A 20,714-nucleotide genomic window follows, 5' to 3' on the forward strand; every position below is an offset into this window, starting at 1 on the left:
TCTTTAGGTCGCATCGATCCAGGCGGAGAAGCGTGTAAATCGCTTAGGTAACTCCGCAGTCTGCCCACACGGTATCACGGCAGTCATTTTTTCACTGCTAACCGCTTTTTACTGCAAACGCGGTGCTGCGGTACCGTTCCTTTACAGACATCCACCCTTGGACCTATTACTTCAACTGTGTATGTGTCAGCAGGAAAACGCCATATTTACATAATTAGATCCGTGGTTTACAGTAGACGGTTTAAACAGTTTTCAAATGTGGGCTACAGCTTTGTTATTTGTCAAGTGCAAAACGTGGATTTATTGGCACTTCCAGTGGTTAAAGGGGTGATGGTCACGACCTATTGATCCTTGGTCACACCATACAACTAGCAACATCTCCTTTAGGCTATAGATCGGCTCCTCTGTTACTTGAGACCGGCTGGCGTCTGTTGAAGAGGCTGGTGATTGGCTCTGTGTAGAGTCGTATCCCCGGTGGCACAGCACCAGAGGCAAACCATTGAAGCACGGAGCTTCAACCGATCGTTTTGTCGGTTCCACGGTTCCGATTCTGTCCGTATCCGAGTGTGTCACATTGTTCTTAATCCTGATGCTGAGAATGTGCCAATGGGCGATCAGCGATAGCTTTAGTGTTAATTTGTTAGTCTTGATTATTATGAATTACTAAGCTATGCAACAGGAATGTCTCAATATCAGTAATACTCAACAAATACTGAATATTTGCAAATTGTCATGCAACTCGGACGAAGGTGATGTCATTTTCTGTAACAGACTGACTGCCCTTCAGGGTGGTATTTCGTACTTCACATGTTGAAACAGTTCAGCTGCTCTGTCACACACAACACACACAACCACACACACACACACACACACACACACACACACACACACACACACACACACACACACAAATGCTGAGATGATTTCACGTCGCAGTATAAGAGCAATAAACTTGACCGCGAAATTAAACCTATCTACCACTCTCAACATTCTCAACAGACCTCCCAACAGACCTCCCAAAATGTCAAATCTGATCCATATTAGTGCTATCGATAGATCCGTTACAGACAGAATGTGAAAAACAAACAAAAGTTTTACCGATACGAGCAACAAGAGGACGGTGCGTGCCGTGCAATGAGGACAGGTTATACTGCGAATACCCCAGTAACGTAATCGCTAGCGATTCATTCAAATTCGTGACTTTTAGATGACAAAACCTATTTCCTCGCAGTCAGTGGGTGCGTCTACGACATCGACTCACGTACCGCTTCAAGGAATGAAAAACAATTCGAACTTTGGGAGTCGACGCTGCACATTCATATCATGAGTTACCGCTCTGGACAGTTTGTGTTATGGCATTGGCGAACCGGAACCGCTGCACAACACGTTCCCGTAGTCGCTCGCTGACTTCACGAAATCGCGCTCAGAGCTGCTGGCGTTCAGTTTTGACTTTGGGTTATTATATTTTCTTTACACTCTAATGTGTACTGAATAATCGCCCGTAATCTAGCTTCCCTACCCAATTTACCTGAGGGGCGAGTGCCGCCTTGTCTACAGTGCGAGGAGTTTGAAACTAGACACGCGTTATGGGTTAACCGAGATTAATGTAATTGCTGACCTGTGTGGCAGAATGATCGCCCGAGTTAACCGAGATTATTGGATTGTTAGATCGATTTGAAAGGTCTTAGGCGGCGTTCGTGAATAGAATTGTGACGCTACCGCTGAGTGCCAATGGCCAAATTGTTCACATGCACACAATGAAAAAATATATTCAATGTTTTTTAGAGGTTGGAAAATTTAATTGTGTATCAAACAGGTGGCTAGTTCTGAATTAACGCTGACAAACTCTTGTGTATATGGAACGTATTGAGGATAGTATATCCCCGGACGATAAATGGACCTCTCTTCTCTATGTCACTTCGTTGTTATGTCCCTTTCTTGAGCAAGGATCAGTTGTCACCGTAAGCTTTAGTATATAACTATGACTGGTGTTCTCTGACGCTATTAGTCTGGTATGCTCTGGCGCTGGTATTCTGTTATTTCCTGATAATGTGTGTTTACCCTTCCAGGGTCAAGCTGGAATTGTGTTCAGGATCAATTATATAAGAGCGTTGACAAGTTATAAAAGTAAATAGGATTGATTACACAGTTGAAAGGAAATATTTATGCAATATTCAATTATCCTTTCACACCCTATACGTGTGCGCTGCCCTGACCCCTTTGACTGTCATCGTGGGGTGGAACACAGAATCAACCTGATATTTAACCCAGGTTTCTCAGCACCATACTGGTCTTCTTGGATTCAAACATGTCCAAGGTGACGTGGTGTAACCTTGATTGTAGCGTTTATTACACGCACAGTAACTCTATCCTTTAAAAAGGGACAAGTCTAATTAAGCGGACAGTACAGTCTGTAAGGACGCCAGTCTGGTAGAGGGATGTTAATGTATTTGTTTACAGAAATGATTACCGGTATTCTTCGGTATTGTGTCCAGTTTACACAGTGACAAATGCATGGCAACATCTGTGTAATGTACATCTCAGCGTTATGTCAACGTGCAATGATTTATTATCAGTGCGGAATTCTGTCTGTTTCAGGTCGAAACTTCTCCACACGGCAGTGAAACGCTACAAGATGGACGGTCTAAACAGCGTGAGCTACACATTGATGTTTGTTCACGACGAAAGACTGTTTACACACATAATGGTGGATGTTGGAAAGCCTTGACGATGTTTCGTGATGTAGGTAATTCATGAGGCCTTCCGTCACGTGCGACCTCTCAGGTCAAGGTCAAGGTGAAGATTGCTGTCCTTGTAGTCACGGTGACTCTGTAAGGACACAAGGGATATGAATGATCCAGGGAATAAAAATCAGGAACGTATATGATCGGAAGTCAAGGTCAAGGCCTTAAAAGAATTGTGAAATGTGTGACGACAGGTGAAATGTATTTAATAAGGCCTTTGCAGTATTTTTGTCTGAATGAGAGATGAAATCCTGACATAATCAGATACAGCTGAACTTTGTCCCGAGATAGAGAGATGAAAGAGGATGAAGTAACACATTCGTGAGCAAATGTACCCATATGAAGGACAAACTGGCAGTGGAATGAGTTATTCGATGTCACGTACGTCACAATGAGTGTCAGAGTGATGTCACTGCCCTCTCTTTGTGATCATGCCAAACATCTCATGCATTAATTTATTCAAACAGCTGATCCAATGCAATGAACCAAAACACTCTTTATATCGGTGGTGCATACTTATCATAATTCTGGTGCAACTGCGACTGCAATTGCAAGCATATGCGTGTTTGTGCCAGGTGTGACGTCATGCTCGCTGTGATGCTTTCCGGGACGTGTGTGTACTGTCATCATGGTGTACTGTACTCAGGTGTATTTCTTGTCGATATAGGCAACAATGCGGGCTGATCAAAACAGTATTTAGGAAGTGTGATTTCCGAGATGAGATCCCATCACTGAGTGGGGGATGGTGGAAACGTATTGGAGATCCGAACAATTAACGTTCGGAAACAGCATAATCAAGGTTGTGTGTTCCAAAACACGCTGGAAACGTGGGTGGGTTCAATGGTCCTTGATCAGAATGTTTGTGACGTGTTTTGTTTGGTTTCTCTTTCTGTGACGTGAAACCGACCTTGTCTGTTACTTCCTTTCTGACGGACTTCTAACGTCATGTACTTTTCACAACCTCCAGTACGTGAAATCTATGACAGGAACACTGCAACTGACAACCCTTACGACCTCTTCACACCTGAGTGATTGGCAGGTGCGTGTTTCAGTCTGTCAGCGGCATACGGTGTCGTTGGTAAAGACAAACAGACGCAGCTGGTGGAACTGCTATCGTCAAGTATATCGCCTACTTTACACAAGATTGACAGATGTGAACTCAACAGGAGTCGGTTTCAGGAAGAGAAGCATCACTTGAGGTTTATATTCGTTTACCAGCATAACACACTTTGATACTTATTTACAGTTTTGTTTCCAACTTTTATTTATGCGAATGTGTGGTTTGGGTGTGACGTCAATGTATCAATGTGCCAAATTGGAGAATGCATAGTCAAGCCTGCTTCCATGAGCGTTATATTGTTAACCAAAATATCTGGATACAATCGTCGGGTACAAATATTTAACATGAAATTCGATTATGAAAATGTAATCAAATGTCTAGTCAGCAAGCTCTTTAACAAGAGAATGTATATTATTGTTACGTATTCTTCACTACATGTTGCAAACAATTGATCAATATTGCTATACATCTTCGTATTGACAGGGTATTTTCCCCTGTCTTGTAATCAGTGGGCAAATATTGCTGATTTGTACACTTGCTAAATCAAATACACTGATATAGATAGAATACCATTGTATTCAGTAAATACACACGCTGTAATGTGAAATAACTTCATCGCCTGTTAGATAATTTTGTCCAAAAGGTCTTGCTGTTCAAAACATCTGTTCGCTGCAATTACTGAGTCTTTTTAGGCCAATCTTAATCGATCCGAACCAGGTGTCAAACGAGTAATATATCGTAGGTAATATGGAGTGAGTGCAATGTACACTGATGCTCATTTCAAGTCATGTACACGTGCACGCGATTGTCGTGAAACGTCTTGCTATAGATCCTATAGTAATCATCACAAGGTTAAAGAACATATTGACTGATGGCCAGGTTTACCGGGACCCCTAGCAGTTTCACTGTTATGGATTCTGAATATGATTTTAAAGAAATTATTAAGAATAATTCATATTTTAACTAATTAATGCTTAATGTGACAAATATGCGATATCTGCATAAATTTCCCAACACCCACTAACCTGACAAGAACTGTTTAGCACCATTCTTCCGTTCAACAATATTCAGTTTGCAAGGTAATTAAGGTATAATAAAGCAAAATGCTTTTTAACACGAAATCATGAAAATATTTTCGCTTTTCTATAAAACAGAAACTTTTACCATTTCTACATCCATGTAATTCATCACCGATTTGTTTTGACAAATAATCCTATTCTTTTGTGTGATCTTATTTTTTTTATTATTAAAGGATTTGTGTTTGGTGGGAATGTGTGTGATAAGTGTACATATCACATATCGCCATACGGTATGATCTGTCATTTTATGCTATAAGTCATCCACGTTCTACACTACAAGAGTCACGTGTCACGGTTGTATATACCAGGTGTTGTACTGGCGTGTTACCTTTGTACTGTTGATTGTTATATATACAACATACCTGTGAACGAGGGAGGGCACGGAAGATGTATGTTATGTGCCTTACCGATGACACATGTACATGTACATGCGCTATTAACACTATCTTATTTCAGATTTGATTGACATTTATGCTTGTGCCAATGCCATGTAGCAGGAATCTGTGGATGTGGCAGTATGTTAAATTTGCTATTGGCAATATTTGACATCAACACGACTCACTGGGTCAGTTGAAACTTATTTACCTGGCGTGGGGAAGAGTACTCTAATATTGGCGAGTGATTTGGTGTGACGTCGTTTTTAACAGTATTCCAGTTATATCACGGCGTGTCTGTTTGACGAGGAGGGAAGCCCGAAGTGATGGAGATATTAGATGACGTCACCCACAAGCACGGGTAAGGTGCTGTCAGACCTAGAGACATTATCAGGGAAAATCGTGACCAGACCCACGGTCATGGGTTCGGGGCGTGCTCAGAGACGCAACTGCCTAGTCCGAAACGGAGTTTGTTGGACAACTAGCCTTCCACGTCCGTACTTTAATTATGACATTAGTGGTATCTTGTATCAATCAGTGTAAGAGCAAAGCCCAAAGCACCTCAAAAATGAGGTGTTATCTTTTATTGTTTTCTAACGTGAAAATAGAGGCCGTGTCGATTGTATTTGGTCACAGTCTGTTAAGTGTTAGTGTGATGTGATCATATTTCATTAATGGCCGATAGTTTTTGATGGGCCTGTGTGAAAGTTAACACATCTGATGTGATACAGCAATCATTTAACGCATCAGAATATTCCCTGTGATCGTTTGAAAACGCTGCTTGATATTCCTTTGATGGAATTAGAACACACAAGCATGATTTAACAAAAATCCGGTTTCTAATCCCCGAGAGAGTTTCGTGTAAACGAGAGTAAAATGTTAACATACTCCAGCAGATCCGCTAGCTAATGTAATCGAAACGTTCATCAGACTCGTAATAGTTGTTATTGCATTTTTGTTGATTAGTTTGTCACGATGACGTTACAATCGGATCGTGTACTCCTGCACGATACCACCATCCTTGATGATCTGATAATCCTCAGTTTCATTTCTCTACCACACAGATTCGAGAATTTCAGCAAATGAAAATAACAATTTATTCGGTAATACTCCCTTTGGATGTACGGAAACGGTTATTCGATGGACCAGTCGCTGTTATGCACAAGGGAAGTGTTATTAACCGCATAAGTTCTTTTTCTTAAAAAATAAGAAATGCTTGGTGAATGCTTAGGCCATTCAATATTTCATTATCCTCGATGTAATTTTGAAAGTTTAGCTCGGTGTAAGATCTTCACACATACATCTTATTGGGGCAAAAGATCTGAATGATATTAGACTGATATTATGACATTTTGATATAGAGATACAGACGTGTTGACTGACAACGGTGTGTATGTCTGCAATATGTACTGCACATGCCATTACATTGGATGATAATCCTGCATAATCTGAGAAACAGGAATATTAGGATGGTTGACTCTTACTGCCATATGGGTAACCAAATCAGTATGTATGTTCTTCAGACATTTACCAGATCTCATCATCTAGTCAGACTGTTGTACGTCTCTGTCAGGAAGTATCTATTCAAGTTGTAATTTTTGTGTGAAACGGTACGGAAGCCATTTAGAGCCGTCTCTACATTATCTGGTAATTTCAAGATCTTTATCTTGAAATTCGACCTTAGTATTGCAAGAAAAGAAGAAATGACTCTGAAGGGCTTCCGTAAGTTATGTTATGAGGATATTAGTGTTTTACAGGTGCTCGTTCTAGAGGACATCGTCACTGGGCCCCAGTCAGCCCGACATTGCTATGGGGTGACTCACTGTACACGTGGTCCATGAGCAGTCACCTGTGAACGTGTGTGCGCAGGCCTTCCGAAAAACTTTCTCATTGTGCAGAAAATCCGATATTAATCGTGAAAACAGTAACATAAACACATTACCTCGCTACTGAACAGTTAAACAGCAACGAAAGACTATGAAGGAGTACAAAATACTGATAACTGCTACAATGTGTCACCTCATTCCATGTCGTGAGCTACGTTGGGCACTTCACTTCAGTGATGACACTCAAATTTTATGTTATTCATTGGCAGTCCGTGACCAGCAAGTCGTTATCTGACAAACATGACAGCTATAGGTGTGATAATGTCGCTAGTCAAAAATCCCCTTATAACAATTCAGAATCATAAACACGTTTGGGATACACTGAACTGCTCTGCTGTATTATTATAGTTATTCTGCCACAATAAGTTTAAGATGAAAGAATGGCGTGTTGCGACTTTTTTTTTCATTTTTTTTTTTTTTGGGGGGGGGGGGGGTGTTGATTGTTGGGTGTTTGTTTTTAATTGAGTAAGTGCAACACCATCAAATATGGCGTTATGCTGATAAAAAATAACACTTGACATGCGTCTACTTGCTGTTCACGAATTGTTTCTTTTGTCGGAAATGTTCACTGAGGTTCCATGCATATGCCTCCGCAATGGAGAATTGCACACCAGTACATCATAAAAGGGAAATATGAATGCTTCTAAATTTATGTTGCGCCTAGCAACCTCTCATCACACTACATGTTAGCGATGCGATTGTGTGTATTTTGGAAGGTTTCTACACACGTAAATTTGACATGTTTTCAGAAAACTATCGTAAGCACTCAGATTTATATTGTGTCCATTCAAGTATGCATATAGTCTAATACACTTCTCGCTATTTAAGATAAAACTGAATATATAAATATATAACATATAAATGTTAGGTAATGTAGACGAACACAGGAACGTTCAAGAAACGGGAACACTCCTTTTAAATGGAATACTATACGGCCACAAAGTGTGCGCTGGGCATCAGACATCTAGCATGGTGAGAGGCTTGTGATGGACACGAGACAGTGTCGTGATACAGAACTATGCAACAATGGAACACGTTGTCTTTCGTAGGTATTATTGTATACAGGAATACTCTGCCCCATCGGAACCTGGAACTCCTCCATGTCATACTGCAATAAATCATTCACGCACTTTAGTGTTGCTTGTCTACATTTTGTCCTCTCCTGTCGCCTCCCGCGGATACAGGGTTGTGTTGTGATGAACAGATCGTCGCACAGAGCTACAGAGTGAAGGATGTCGTACATCTACATGTGAACGTGTGAATCTGTGACAGCTCGAATCCACTTTCATAATGTGAACCTGATGGGAATCAAGAATCTGGTCAAAGGGGCATAACTCTATTTCCCATAAAATTAAGAAGTACAGTAACTTCATTCACTCCTAAATCAATACTATAAAAATACGAATATTAGTTTTCGGGTTTCTTCATGTTATAAATCAGTCTTACTAAGAAAATAAAACAATTTTGTGTAATTTCGAATGCAATACTGTCAAGGTAAATTCAATCAAAGCTTACCTGTTTTATTGCGGCGCGTCCACATTCCGCCTATTTAATCCATTTTGCTTCGTCAATTTATGTTAACGCCTCATTTTATTGTTATGTGAATCAATACTCACACTTTCTTCTTCATTTAAGATCATCACAACAGATGTAACGCACATCACATACTTCACCCACGCTGTAACGTAACACGCAATCCCATTCACACAACCAAACTGTGCTAGCGCGCACACGCACGTACGCACACACACACACACACACACACGTACAGGGCGTACAGGTAATGCATACGATGCTTTCATTCATGGCATTGCCATCTCTCACATCTCAAAGCTACACAACCACACACTTCAACCTTCACACACATATATCTAAACCCCACTAACGCACACATATGAAGCCGATGCACAAGATATGCACACACACATTTCTTAACTCAAGAAACGTAGACAGGTCAACACCACACACATACACACACGCACACACACACCTGCGCGCGCATAGCTCAACCATACATACACACTCGCATATCTATATTCGCACACAGCTACAAACATACAACTTAAATACACAGCTCAAATACACACCATCAGCCCTGTCAACCAAACACGCATTTCAGCCACGTACACACATGTTTACGATGTAATTAATAATGCTCGTCACGTGACAAATACACAGCTCACATACACACCATCAGCCCTGTCAACCAAACACGCATTTCAGCCACGTACACACATGTTTACGATGTAATTAATAATGCTCGTCACGTGACAAATACACAGCTCACATACACACCATCAGCCCTGTCAACCAAACACGCATTTCAGCCACGTACACACATGCTTACGATGTAATTAATAATGCTCGTCACGTGACAAATACACAGCTCACATACACACCATCAGCCCTGTCAACCAAACACGCAGTTGAGCCACGTACACACATGCTTACGATGTAATTAATAATGCCCGTCACGTGACAAATACACAGCTCACATACACACCATCACCCCTGTCAACCAAACACGCTGTTGAGCCACGTACACACATGCTTACGATGTAATTAATAATGCTCGTCACGTGACTGCCACTACCAATAGAAAGCCTCGTCAGCAGTGAGACTGTCATGTGGAGAATGGCAGGGGGCAACAAGAAGGATAGTCAGCATCTATGGTGGTTGTTATATATGTGAAGAGGTGGCTGCGTCTTCAGAGCATATAAAATAGCAAGTTATTAGAAGACCTCGTATACCCGGCCTTAGCCCATAGCTACAGATCGCCGCCACCATATAGCTGGAATATTGTGCGGCGTAAAACTCACTCACTCACTCAGTTACAGACCGAATTACTGTTGGTATGAGGTGAATATTACCATCTTTGTCTTGATTGCCGTGGTCGCTGCTCTTGTGTTACATTGAAACTGAATTAGTATTGTCACTATACTGCCACAGTGACAATTTTGTATGCATCTTTGACCTTAGTCAATTTAAGAATACAATTGTAAATTATCTCGTTTTTGTTGGTTTCACACCTGGCTATTTTACAGGCTAATTCGCGATTAACTTTATAATTTGAACTTAATATTCATCAGTTATCAGAAAGTGGGGACTTATCCGTGTTCGAAATTCAATCCATTTCAACATTAGCTGTCAAAATGTCTGGACTACAATTATACTATGTTATAAAGTGTGGATTATAAATTTGAGTCATTAGACAACAGTGCTGTACAGTTGGAGGGCTTGTTTGGTGTTACAAAAGGGCACTTCTCCGTTTTGAGAATTTGTGAACTGAACTGGTGTTTGGGTTGGTCATATTAGAGGAGGTTGGAATAACACTCCGTTTTGAGGTGTGGACCTGCTTATAGTGAATCGTTCGGCAGCGCTAAATGCATGGGTGATCCTGTTGTTACCACGAGGCTAGCAGTTAGGAAAGAGCTGAAAATCTTGAAAAGGAAGTCCAAGTATTTTTCCTTCGTATTTTCTGAAACTGATTGCACTTACGATTGGGATGACACTACCATAGATCATTCTCTGGACCTGTGTAAATTTTCGAGAGAATGTACTTAAAAATTCCGACACCTTCACAGTTCGTACTGATCAGGGAGCAGCTGATAAAGTTAAAATGAGAAGACCAAGACTTTAAAGTTCTTACCAATAGGACACTCTTTTTGAAAGATGCTGCGTTGTTCGATTAAGGATAGCGTTGTGAAGAAGAAATGGCGGTCGCCTGATGCACCTGCTGATAATGAATGAGGAGTTCTTTTTCTCAGCATCTAGTTTCAAATTTTGGTATCAAGAAAACATGTGATCTGAGTGTGAATTTAGTAAAGTGTGGACTTACGTTGTACATGTGACATTTTAGGTCATGTCGCAAGTCAAGGTCAAGAACAAGTGACGGTGGAATCTGTTTTGAACACAAATCTATTCCCCATCTGTTAACAAGAAGGAACTTATGAGATTTCTGGGAAAATCTGAGTAAATTCGCATTTGTGGCTTCGCTTGGCGATAATGCAATTTGCTAAGGACAGCAATTGTCAGCTGCTCCCAAAGCACCAAGAGTTGTCCTGTTGCATGAAAAAGATTTGACAAATTGACGCTTTTCGTTATTTTTCAAGGAATTTGACAGCAGAGGATTTTCTTTCTAATATTGAAAAAAGAAACTATTGCCTTGTTATTAACTCTGCAGAACTTTGGTACTACTCTAATTCTTGTTCAAGTGCCCAGTGCTCAAATCCGCTTACGTTTCTTCATAGAATGAAGTACAAACCCCAAACATGTGATGCACGGTAGCTTATCTTAACAAAACTCAATACAAAATATTAATCGTTAAGGAAGTACACAGTTAGAGGCTGTGTGATATAAGAGCAGTGGTTATAAGGATGAAAACGGTATACGTATCTATACCGAAACGTTGCTGTTTTACATTAAATAAGCTGATCACTCATAAAAACTTGCAGTAATTCCTATTAGCAGTGAATTGATTTAGTTTTACGCACCTTATAGCACACAGAATAAACAACTGGCAATAGTTGGAATAATGTCATGTGTCCCCTACTAATCATATTAACATGACAAAATTGTGTTTCTTTTTGACGGCCGGCTTTTTGACACAACATCGTCAGAATCACTGATTTTCTCATTAATAACGCATACAGCCTTAGACATAGAGGTTGAACAGGGATTGAAAAAACACTCACACTTTATCAGAAGGACTTAGAATTCTGTCTTGCGACTTTTTCTGGTCCTGTAGATTCATCTTGTCTTTGGAAGCTTTCAAATGATCCCTATCAACATCAAAGGTCATGTCCGAAACGACGAAACATAGCCCAATAAAATAAGTTCAGATGTGTTACTCTGCCCTGACCCTTCAAATATTCAAGTATTAGTCGGGAATAGCATGGCGTGAAGGTTCAGGAGTAGTATGGCGAAAGACGAGGTCGAAAGAAACGAACCCTAAGAGTGATAAATGAATACCTCGATGTCAGTCTTTCTCTGAAACACGGATCTCATTTCTAAATATTTTATATACGCTTCAATTTATAATGTTCCTGTCGCTGCACAACAGAGGAATCGGAGTGTGGAAGCATAGCGTGCTCCCTCTGAGTCCATATTTTCATGATAGATTTTTAAACAACTTTTTTATTTATTTTTAAGACATAAAATCTGTAAACAAAAAAACACCCACAGAGTTGGTATGATGGTTTGATTATGATCCGCGTTTCATGGAGTATTTTATGTTAATTAGTTTTCGATTTAGATTGCAATTCATTTGTCCGCTTTTGAGCAAACATACTAAAGTAGAGGTTGCTTCCTGAAAGGAGCCCTTGTACCACATGTTGTAAGAAGTGATACAGTGTACATCCTTCGTGAACCTACGGTAGGATTTGTCAGGCTTGTAATCTCAGTGATTTCAAACACGCCAGTACATCACGTAAAACAACATTCGCCCATTATTGAGGAATGCCGTCTGACCAAAAGTAAGTACGGTATGTTACCGGAAATTGACAGTCGGATCTATACTCCAACAGACAGAGTATGTGATCGATGTAAATACAATGCAATAATTTATTGACTGAGCTCTGCCTTTGTCTTGAAATGAAATGTTTGTTTGTTTCCAATTCCCTTTGGGCGCCTGCACAACCGTATCAACAATTCAGTAATAATGTGTTTCACGAAGATAGTAAATGAATAGCATAGATTCAATTTCGTGCGATAAAGCAGTGTGCTCAGATAATGAGGTTCCATTAGAACTTGAATACTGGACTAATTGTCAACATCGCCAAAGCTAAAGGGTTTAATGGATGTATTGAACGTCAGTGGCTACACCTGTTTGTCCAATCATCAACCAAATTGGTACGCTTGACAGTTCACCAGCGCCTACAAGCTACGGAACAGAAACTATGGAGGGTTATTTAATGAAAATCTGAGATTCAGTGCCTTATTGCATTCAAAGGGGACGAAGGATGATGAAGCTCATGTATGTGCTGGTGTTGTTGGTCCTGTGCAGATTTACCGTAGGCAGTATTGAGGGGATGAAGAGACTGTACAGCGACATGTTTGGAAACTACAGCACTAAAATCAGACCACTATACAACCAGAGTCAAAATGTTGACGTTCACAGCATATTCAACTTGATTGCCATAACCGAAGTGGACCAGGTGAGACAGATCCTCCACAGCAATGTATGGATGAATCTAACATGGCAAGATGAGTTTCTCACCTGGAAACCTGAGGATTATAGTGGCATAAAGTCTATACATCCTCCACTCACTGACATTTGGAGACCGAAACTCATCGTACCAGTGTCTCTGGAGGATCGGGATGTCTTCAAAGACGAGACATCCTCCATTACAGTTTACAGTGACGGTACAGTAACTTGGTTTCCTGGAGCAAACTTTGTTACTGACTGCAAGTTAGATCTGACGTTATTTCCATTTGATGTTCAGACATGCCAGTTCCGATTTCTACCCGTCAGCTATAATTCAGATGAGCTGAAGATGGTTTCATCACTGACTAGCGCAAACACTCAAGGGTACACAGAAAATGGGGAATGGAGTATTTCAGCATCCAGAGCATACACTATTGAAAACACCTTCGTAGATTTCACCTACTCTTTCCTTTACATTGACATTCACCTTGAAAGGCGACCGATGTTCTTTGTTCTCAATGTGATAATACCTGTGGTGGTGCTTTCATTTCTCAACATATTTGTCTTCTTACTTCCGTGTGACAGTGGCGAGAAAGTTTCGTATGCCATCACGTGCCTTCTCGCTCTGACTGTATTCATGAGCATTGTGAGTGAACTACTTCCCAAATCGTCTGACAACATTCCAATGGTCACCGTATATCTAACGTGTCTCCTCGGTATCAGCGTTCTGTCCGTGGTCGCCACCATCCTCATTGTCATGAAAGATCCTGCGAAGGTCAACAAGAAAACTCCACAGTCGCCATTGTTTGTGATTCCTCGTTTGTTCCGATTTCCAGGCAGTAGCTGCAAGGTTATGGACCAGGTTCAACTGGATTCTAAATCCAAAGGTTCGGTTGACTATAGGAATCCAATTAGAAAGGTTCTGGAAGATCAAAGTAGTTCCGGCGGGTACTGTGTAACTGTAGACTCTCTGTCTATGGTTATATTTACCGCTCTTTGGACAGTTGTGTCTGTGGGATTCCTCATCCAGATAACAAAATAAAGGAATTTTATCTTGTTTTTCTGCCAGTATAGTGAAGTCTAAAATTGTCTATAACTGTTGTATTTTGATAATATTCATGAATATATTATTGGATCATTATATGCTAAGCGAAGTTGTTCATTCTTAAATTTCTTTCTAGATTTGAAAATAAACAGCTATGAAAAAGGCACATTGCACACTGTGAACAGTGGGTAGTAAGGTCATACGAAGATGGCAGAACAGCATGTTCAATGTCCATTAAATACGTCCTCATGTAGGACAGTGGTCAAGCCACAATGTCCCGAATTTTGGGTATGCCCCCTGTGAGAAACAAGGAGAACAGTCTTACATCGACAAACATGTAAGAAACAACACCCGTCACAACCGAGGTAGTAGACGGTCATACACAACGTTTAGCAATTTTTTTAAGAGCCCAATGAAGATAGGTTTTGCTGTTGATCTGCCGTATCAGTACGTCAATGTGATTGTGCAACAACAATACACGTTGTTATAGTGGCAAATAAAATATAACGAAATACTTGTAATAAGTTATCATTTTCATGGTCGAATATATAGGTTTAGGTTAGCAAATAACCAGCTCTATATGCTTGTAAGAGGCGAGTAATGAGGATCGGATGACTAAATTGCATTTTCTGTATTTTGAAAGCATTGGGCTCGAGGGTAGGATTTGCCAGGCTCGGAACTGTAGCGATACAAATAAAAATCCACGTGCAGCATGTAAAACAACATTCACTCCAAAATTAAGGCTTACTGTCTGGCCAAAAGTAGGCACGCTACTTTACAGGAACAGGGCATCCAACAGTAGAAGTATAATGTGATTGACACTATAAGTATGTCCATACTAAACACTGATTTATTGACAGATTACCTCTTTGCCTTGAGATGTTTGTCCGTTTCCAGGACGGTTGCACAACAGAGTGCAACAATTAAAAAATTATCTGTTTTACAAAAACGAACGATTGTCAGTTTCGTGAGAAAGGATTTTCTCTGGATGATGCAGTTCTATACAATATTGGTCTTACTGTCGACATAGATGAGAAACAAAGGCGAAAGCGTTTGATAACCATTTTAAAGATCGATGACCATTGAATTAATTTGTCTTTCTGTCCTGTTTGTCTAATCATATACCAGGAGTATAGAAATTGATCTCACTCGTAATGAAGATGGTATTTAATAAACAGCTGGGGATCAGTGCCTCACTCCTTTCAAATTGGACGTAGGATGATGAAGCTCGTGTATGTGCTGGTGTTGTTGGTCCTGTGCAGATCTGCTGTATGCAGTATTGAGGGGATGAAGAGACTGTACAGCGACATATTTGGAAACTACAGCACTAAAATCAGACCACTATACAACCAGAGTCAGCATGTTGACGTTCACAGCAGATTCAACTTGGTGTCCATCACTGAAGTAGACCAGGTGAGACAGATTCTCCATAGCTACGCGTGGATGAATCTAACATGGCAAGATGAGTTTCTCACCTGGAAACCTGAGGATTATAGTGGCATAAAGTCTATACATCCTCCACTCACTGACATTTGGAGACCGAAACTCATCGTACCAGTGTCTCTGGAGGATCGGGATGTCTTCAAAGACGAGACATCCTCCATTACAGTTTACAGTGACGGTACAGTAACTTGGTTTCCTGGAGCAAACTTTGTTACTGACTGCAAGTTAGATCTGATGTTGTTTCCATTTGATGTTCAGACATGCCAGTTCCGATTTCTACCCGTCAGCTATAATTCAGATGAGCTGAAGATGGTTTCATCACTGTCTAGCGCAAACACTCAAGGGTACACAGAAAATGGGGAATGGAGTATTTCAGCATCCAGAGCATACACTATTGAAAGAACTGTCGTAGATTTCACCTACTCTTTCCTTTACATTGACATTCACCTTGAAAGGCGGCCGATGTTCTTTGTTCTCAATGTGATAATACCAGTGGTGGTGCTTTCATTTCTCAACATATTTGTCTTCTCACTTCCGTGTGACTGTGGCGAGAAAGTTTCATATGCCATCACGTGCCTTCTCGCTCTGACTGTATTCATGAGCATTGTGAGTGAACTACTTCCCAAATCGTCTGACAACATTCCAATGGTCACCGTATATCTAACGTGTCTCCTCGGAATCAGCGTTCTGTCCGTGATCGCCACCATCCTCATTGTCATGAAAGATACTGAGAAGATCAACAAGAAAACTCCACAGTCGCCATTGTTTGTGATTCCTCGTTTGTTCCGATTTCCAGGAAGTAGCTGCAAGGTTATGGACCAGATTCAACTGGATTCTAAAACCGGTGGTTCGGCTGGCAATGGAAATCCAACTGGAATGGTTCTGAAAGGTCGGAGTAGTTGTGGTGGGTACTGTGTAACAGTAGACTCTCTGTGTACGGTTATATTTACGGCTCTTTGGATCGTTGTATCTTTGGGATTCCTAATCCAGATAACAAAATAAAGGAATTTTCTCATGACCTTCTGCCAGTATGGTGCAATCTTAAACTATCTATAGCTGTTTTACTGATATATTATTAAATAAATACCTTGGTAATGAAAGGTTACCATGAACATTTTGATCCGTGGATATCAAGATCACATGATGGCAGAACAGCATGTTCCTTGTGGAAGGGCCTACTATTTTTTATGCGTCTATATACGTGGTCTTGTATACGTAGATTTCGTATGGTGTAAACATAGATAAATTTCATCCCTCACATTCTCTATGGGTCCGAGATCCGGACCATTACTAAGCCATGAAAAAACTTGAACATTGTGTGGTTAACGAAAAGCAATAGTAACCCTAATCCCGCCAGGATGGGCATTATCCGGTTGGACTATCAGTACTGTGCCATAAAGTTGCCACCAGAACTGGGATCACTCTAGTCCACACCACGTCTGAAGACACGTTGATGTCTGTAAGTGCAATGAATACAGACTCTTCTGTAGAAACACGTGTCCACCACAACCGATCCTGACGGTCATGCTTTCGGCACTATGGGCACTTTTCTCGATGACGTTACGTCAGGATGAGCCAGACGACGTGGCCGTAACCCGTAATGAGTAAGTGGTTGCTGACAGTGTCGCAATAGTCCTAGGGTGATCTGCATAGAGGTCATTGCAGTCTTGAACCTTCACCGGATATGGGCGTGGTGGGTCCCGGGGTAGAATAGGCCTTCAGCAACCCATGCTTGCCATAAAAGGTGACTATGCTTGTCGTAAGAGGCGACTAAAGGGATCGGGTGGTCAGACTAGCTGACTTGGTTGACACATGTCATCGGTTCCCCATTGCGCAGATCGATGCTCGTGTTGTTGATCACTGGATTGTCTGGTCCAGACTCGATTATTTACAGACCGTCGCCATATAGCTGGAATATTGCTAAGCGCGACGTAAAACTAAACTCACTCACTCACTCACTATGGGCGTGGTGGACGTCCTGCACGCGGGCCACCGGCAACGTCATTTTCGCTTTGTAAATGTCTCTACAGTGACACAGTCATCTGGCGTTGGGACTTCTAGTCGTGAGACATGGAATGATGTGAATCAATTCACCTTCGTAACACGACGACAGTTTTAGACATTCATGAGCTCCACGCAACTTATCGATATGCATATACACAAATGTGTTTTAGACTCGCCCATTCCAAATGTAGCATGTTCAAATGTTCGATTCATTTCACTAATCACCATGGATACAACTGTGTCTCTGAACATGTAGTGTCACTATATTCTACGTGAATAAAGTAAATGTGTACTATGAAAAAATACGTTAATAACATGATTTCTGGTGTGTGTTTTTTTCTAATTCCCTGTTTAATTGATCACAGGATAATAACAAAACCTTTGTGTTGTGACACGAGGTATCGTGACAAGCGTTTTGTTAAAAGTCAATGAATTTACAAGTTCAATATCATGTGTGTCCACCAATGGCGGTGATGCATGCGATTGAAAAAAGTCCTAACGCTTGTCCAAAATTCAGCTAGCGTCAATGACTGATTCAGTCCGTTTCATCCCAAGCATGCTCGATAAGGGACAGGTGAAAAAACAGCTAGGCATAGGAGTACCAAAAGAGCGGCCTCTGGATGGGCATCATGTGATGCGTGAGCTACGGTACTGTCTTTGAATGAACGTACATGAGGTCCAATGATCTCATCCCTGTATTGCAGACCTGCCAGATGGCCATTGATAATGCCAAGTTACGTCCGACCATGAGATGTGATACCTCCCCTAAATGGTAGTCTGGAATCGATCCGTTAGATGAGTCAGCCGAATGTGGATGTCTTGCTGACGTGACGTCACACGTGACCGGCCGGTCCGAGGCAAATCTGTCGTGTTCCCATTATGATGATAACGTCACCATAGAGATCAGGTCGTAATTTGTTGGACACAAAAATGTGTGACCGCTTCATTGTGGGCCAGTCCAGTCTCCAGAATATCCACGGCGTGGAGTGATTCAGAGGTGGAGCACAATCAGTCGTTTAGGTGTGACATCTTCAGTTGGGATATCAGAAGATGACAAATCCCGCGTTAAATGCTTCAGTTTATCACTTCCGTCATGTCGTATACTGTAACACTGACATTATCTCAAATGTACTTTTTTGAAAAAATCGTCAAAATGTTATTTTAATTCAGTTCAAAGTTTTGTTTTAATTTTGAAGACAAAAAGGTAAGTGATGCCAGATTCTGTTTTGAAACACACGTCAGCAATACACTATGCAACTAACGGTCATTTGTAATGACAGAAATCTTTTTATTTTATTATAGATTGTGGGTGTGTATTTTTCATCGCAAGGTATCAACCACTTGATTATTTGATGGTGCTTAGTTTATAAATAGCCTTTGGATACAGCTTGGGCGAAACAGTTCGTTTTTTCAAGGACGACGCAGAAAAAATATACATTGTTATTATTCAAAACACAAATACACATACTGCTTCACTACACTAAAAATGAATCAATACCACCTTGAGGACCAGCTCATCCTCTAGTTGGATAAAAGTATATAGTTTTAGGGTAGTTAGTGAGCAGTACTGTAAGGGTGTAAGAAGCAAGTAATGTGGATCAGATGGATACAGTGTATTATCTTACCTCATACATGAATGTTGCTTTCTGACTGGCTAAGCGCTATTCTATTATTTTCAATGTACCCCGCTTACAGGCGATGTATTATTTTCAGTGTACACCGCAGGGAATTCCGAATCATTCTGGGGCTTCATGGTAGTACTTCTTTGTCTCGAATACCATTGAATCACGCATGAAGCACGGAAATTGCCGATGTCTTGCGATTGAAAATTAATGGAAGGGAGATAACTCTAAATCTGTTTACCTTGTGTCGTCTGCAAAATAGGGATTCGCCTCGCATTCAACAAAAGTGCTTCAAACAGTTCAAAATTAAAATTCAGGTATTCGGTAAGATAAATATGTTGTTTACTGGTCCCTCGGGTGCATGGTCATGTATCCTCGTGACCAGAGAACAAATATATTGTCTGAGTGATGGAAGCATCGTGTCCGAAGGTATGATTTACTAGGTTCCGACTAGAAGTGATACAGACGGAGACACCAGTGCATCACGTAAAACAATATTCGCTCAATAAATGAGGCCTACTGTCTACAGCAACAGTAGTAAAGACGACACCATAACTTTATACCTTGTAACTTACAGCAGGTCATTTGCAAAGTCAGAAGCGTCGAGTATTGGTACTTCCGGTAAGGGTAATTCTATTCATTATAACCAGTATTGATATCAATATATAATATTGATGTGTAAACAGTACCATTAATTCAATATCGTGAGGAAAAGTCATTGCACGTGGATGGTTAGGTTCCATTAGTCCTGGAATATCGGTCTAGTTGTCATCACAGTTTGCTGAATGACAAAAGCCAAAGCGTGTAATTAATGTATTAAAGCTCGAAGGCAATTTGATAGTTTGGCTATTTGCCTTGTTTGTCCACCATGACTGAACAAACTGTTCTCAGGTGCTGGAATATACATATTGCGAAACATTTGGCGTCTCGAATACATCGAATATGTCACACATTCATGTGGACATGTATACGTGGTTTCCTATTTATTTTTTGTACTGAAACTAACTCTGCCCAACTGTATGGTTCAATCAAAAGCACCAAGGTGATCCTTTCCATCTTTTTACTACAAAGCTTTATAGAACATTGCTGCATATGTTAAGGATCCGTTTGTGGCTTCCAAGGTTGTTCAAACACTTCGATAGGAAGTGCGCCTGCCTTAGAAGATATGCTTTGCTACTGTTATCAAAATGGTTCTCTAGACGCTGCGATGTGTTTTCCCGGTCATTCATGGTTTGAACCTGCACAACTACCTACGTGAGAGCAAACTCATCCCCCTTTAGAGTTGGATAAAAATACCTTCTGCTGTCGATCT

The 20,714-nt window shown here is 40.8% G+C and overlaps 3 protein-coding genes across 4 annotated transcripts in view; all 3 read left to right on the forward strand.

Annotated features, from left to right (window-relative positions):
* Positions 1 to 8,277, forward strand: part of LOC137286793 (beta-1,4-N-acetylgalactosaminyltransferase bre-4-like) — a 95,336-nt gene extending 87,059 nt beyond the window's left edge. Inside the window, exon 7 of one of the 2 annotated variants that reach the window (XM_067818792.1) lies at positions 2,599 to 5,075. In XM_067818792.1, the coding sequence (XP_067674893.1) occupies positions 2,599 to 2,728 (130 nt within the window). In that variant the 3' untranslated portion in view covers positions 2,729 to 5,075. Of the gene's footprint in view, positions 1 to 2,598 lie in introns of both variants that reach the window. The other variant, XM_067818791.1, reaches the window with a different exon arrangement.
* A 4,829-nt stretch (positions 8,278 to 13,106) lies between these two features.
* On the forward strand, positions 13,107 to 14,330 carry LOC137287491 (neuronal acetylcholine receptor subunit alpha-3-like). The gene has a single exon (XM_067819824.1). It carries the CDS (start codon positions 13,107 to 13,109, stop codon positions 14,328 to 14,330), a length of 1,224 nt encoding a protein of 407 aa, XP_067675925.1.
* A 1,224-nt stretch (positions 14,331 to 15,554) lies between these two features.
* Positions 15,555 to 16,778, forward strand: LOC137286134 (neuronal acetylcholine receptor subunit alpha-3-like). The gene has a single exon (XM_067817803.1). The coding sequence runs from the start codon at positions 15,555 to 15,557 to the stop codon at positions 16,776 to 16,778; it is 1,224 nt and encodes a 407-aa protein (XP_067673904.1).
* Positions 16,779 to 20,714: the final 3,936 nt, after the last annotated feature.

The sequence above is a fragment of the Haliotis asinina genome, chromosome 6 (genome assembly GCF_037392515.1).
Source record: "Haliotis asinina isolate JCU_RB_2024 chromosome 6, JCU_Hal_asi_v2, whole genome shotgun sequence".
In the NCBI taxonomy this organism is placed as follows: domain Eukaryota; kingdom Metazoa; phylum Mollusca; class Gastropoda; order Lepetellida; family Haliotidae; genus Haliotis; species Haliotis asinina.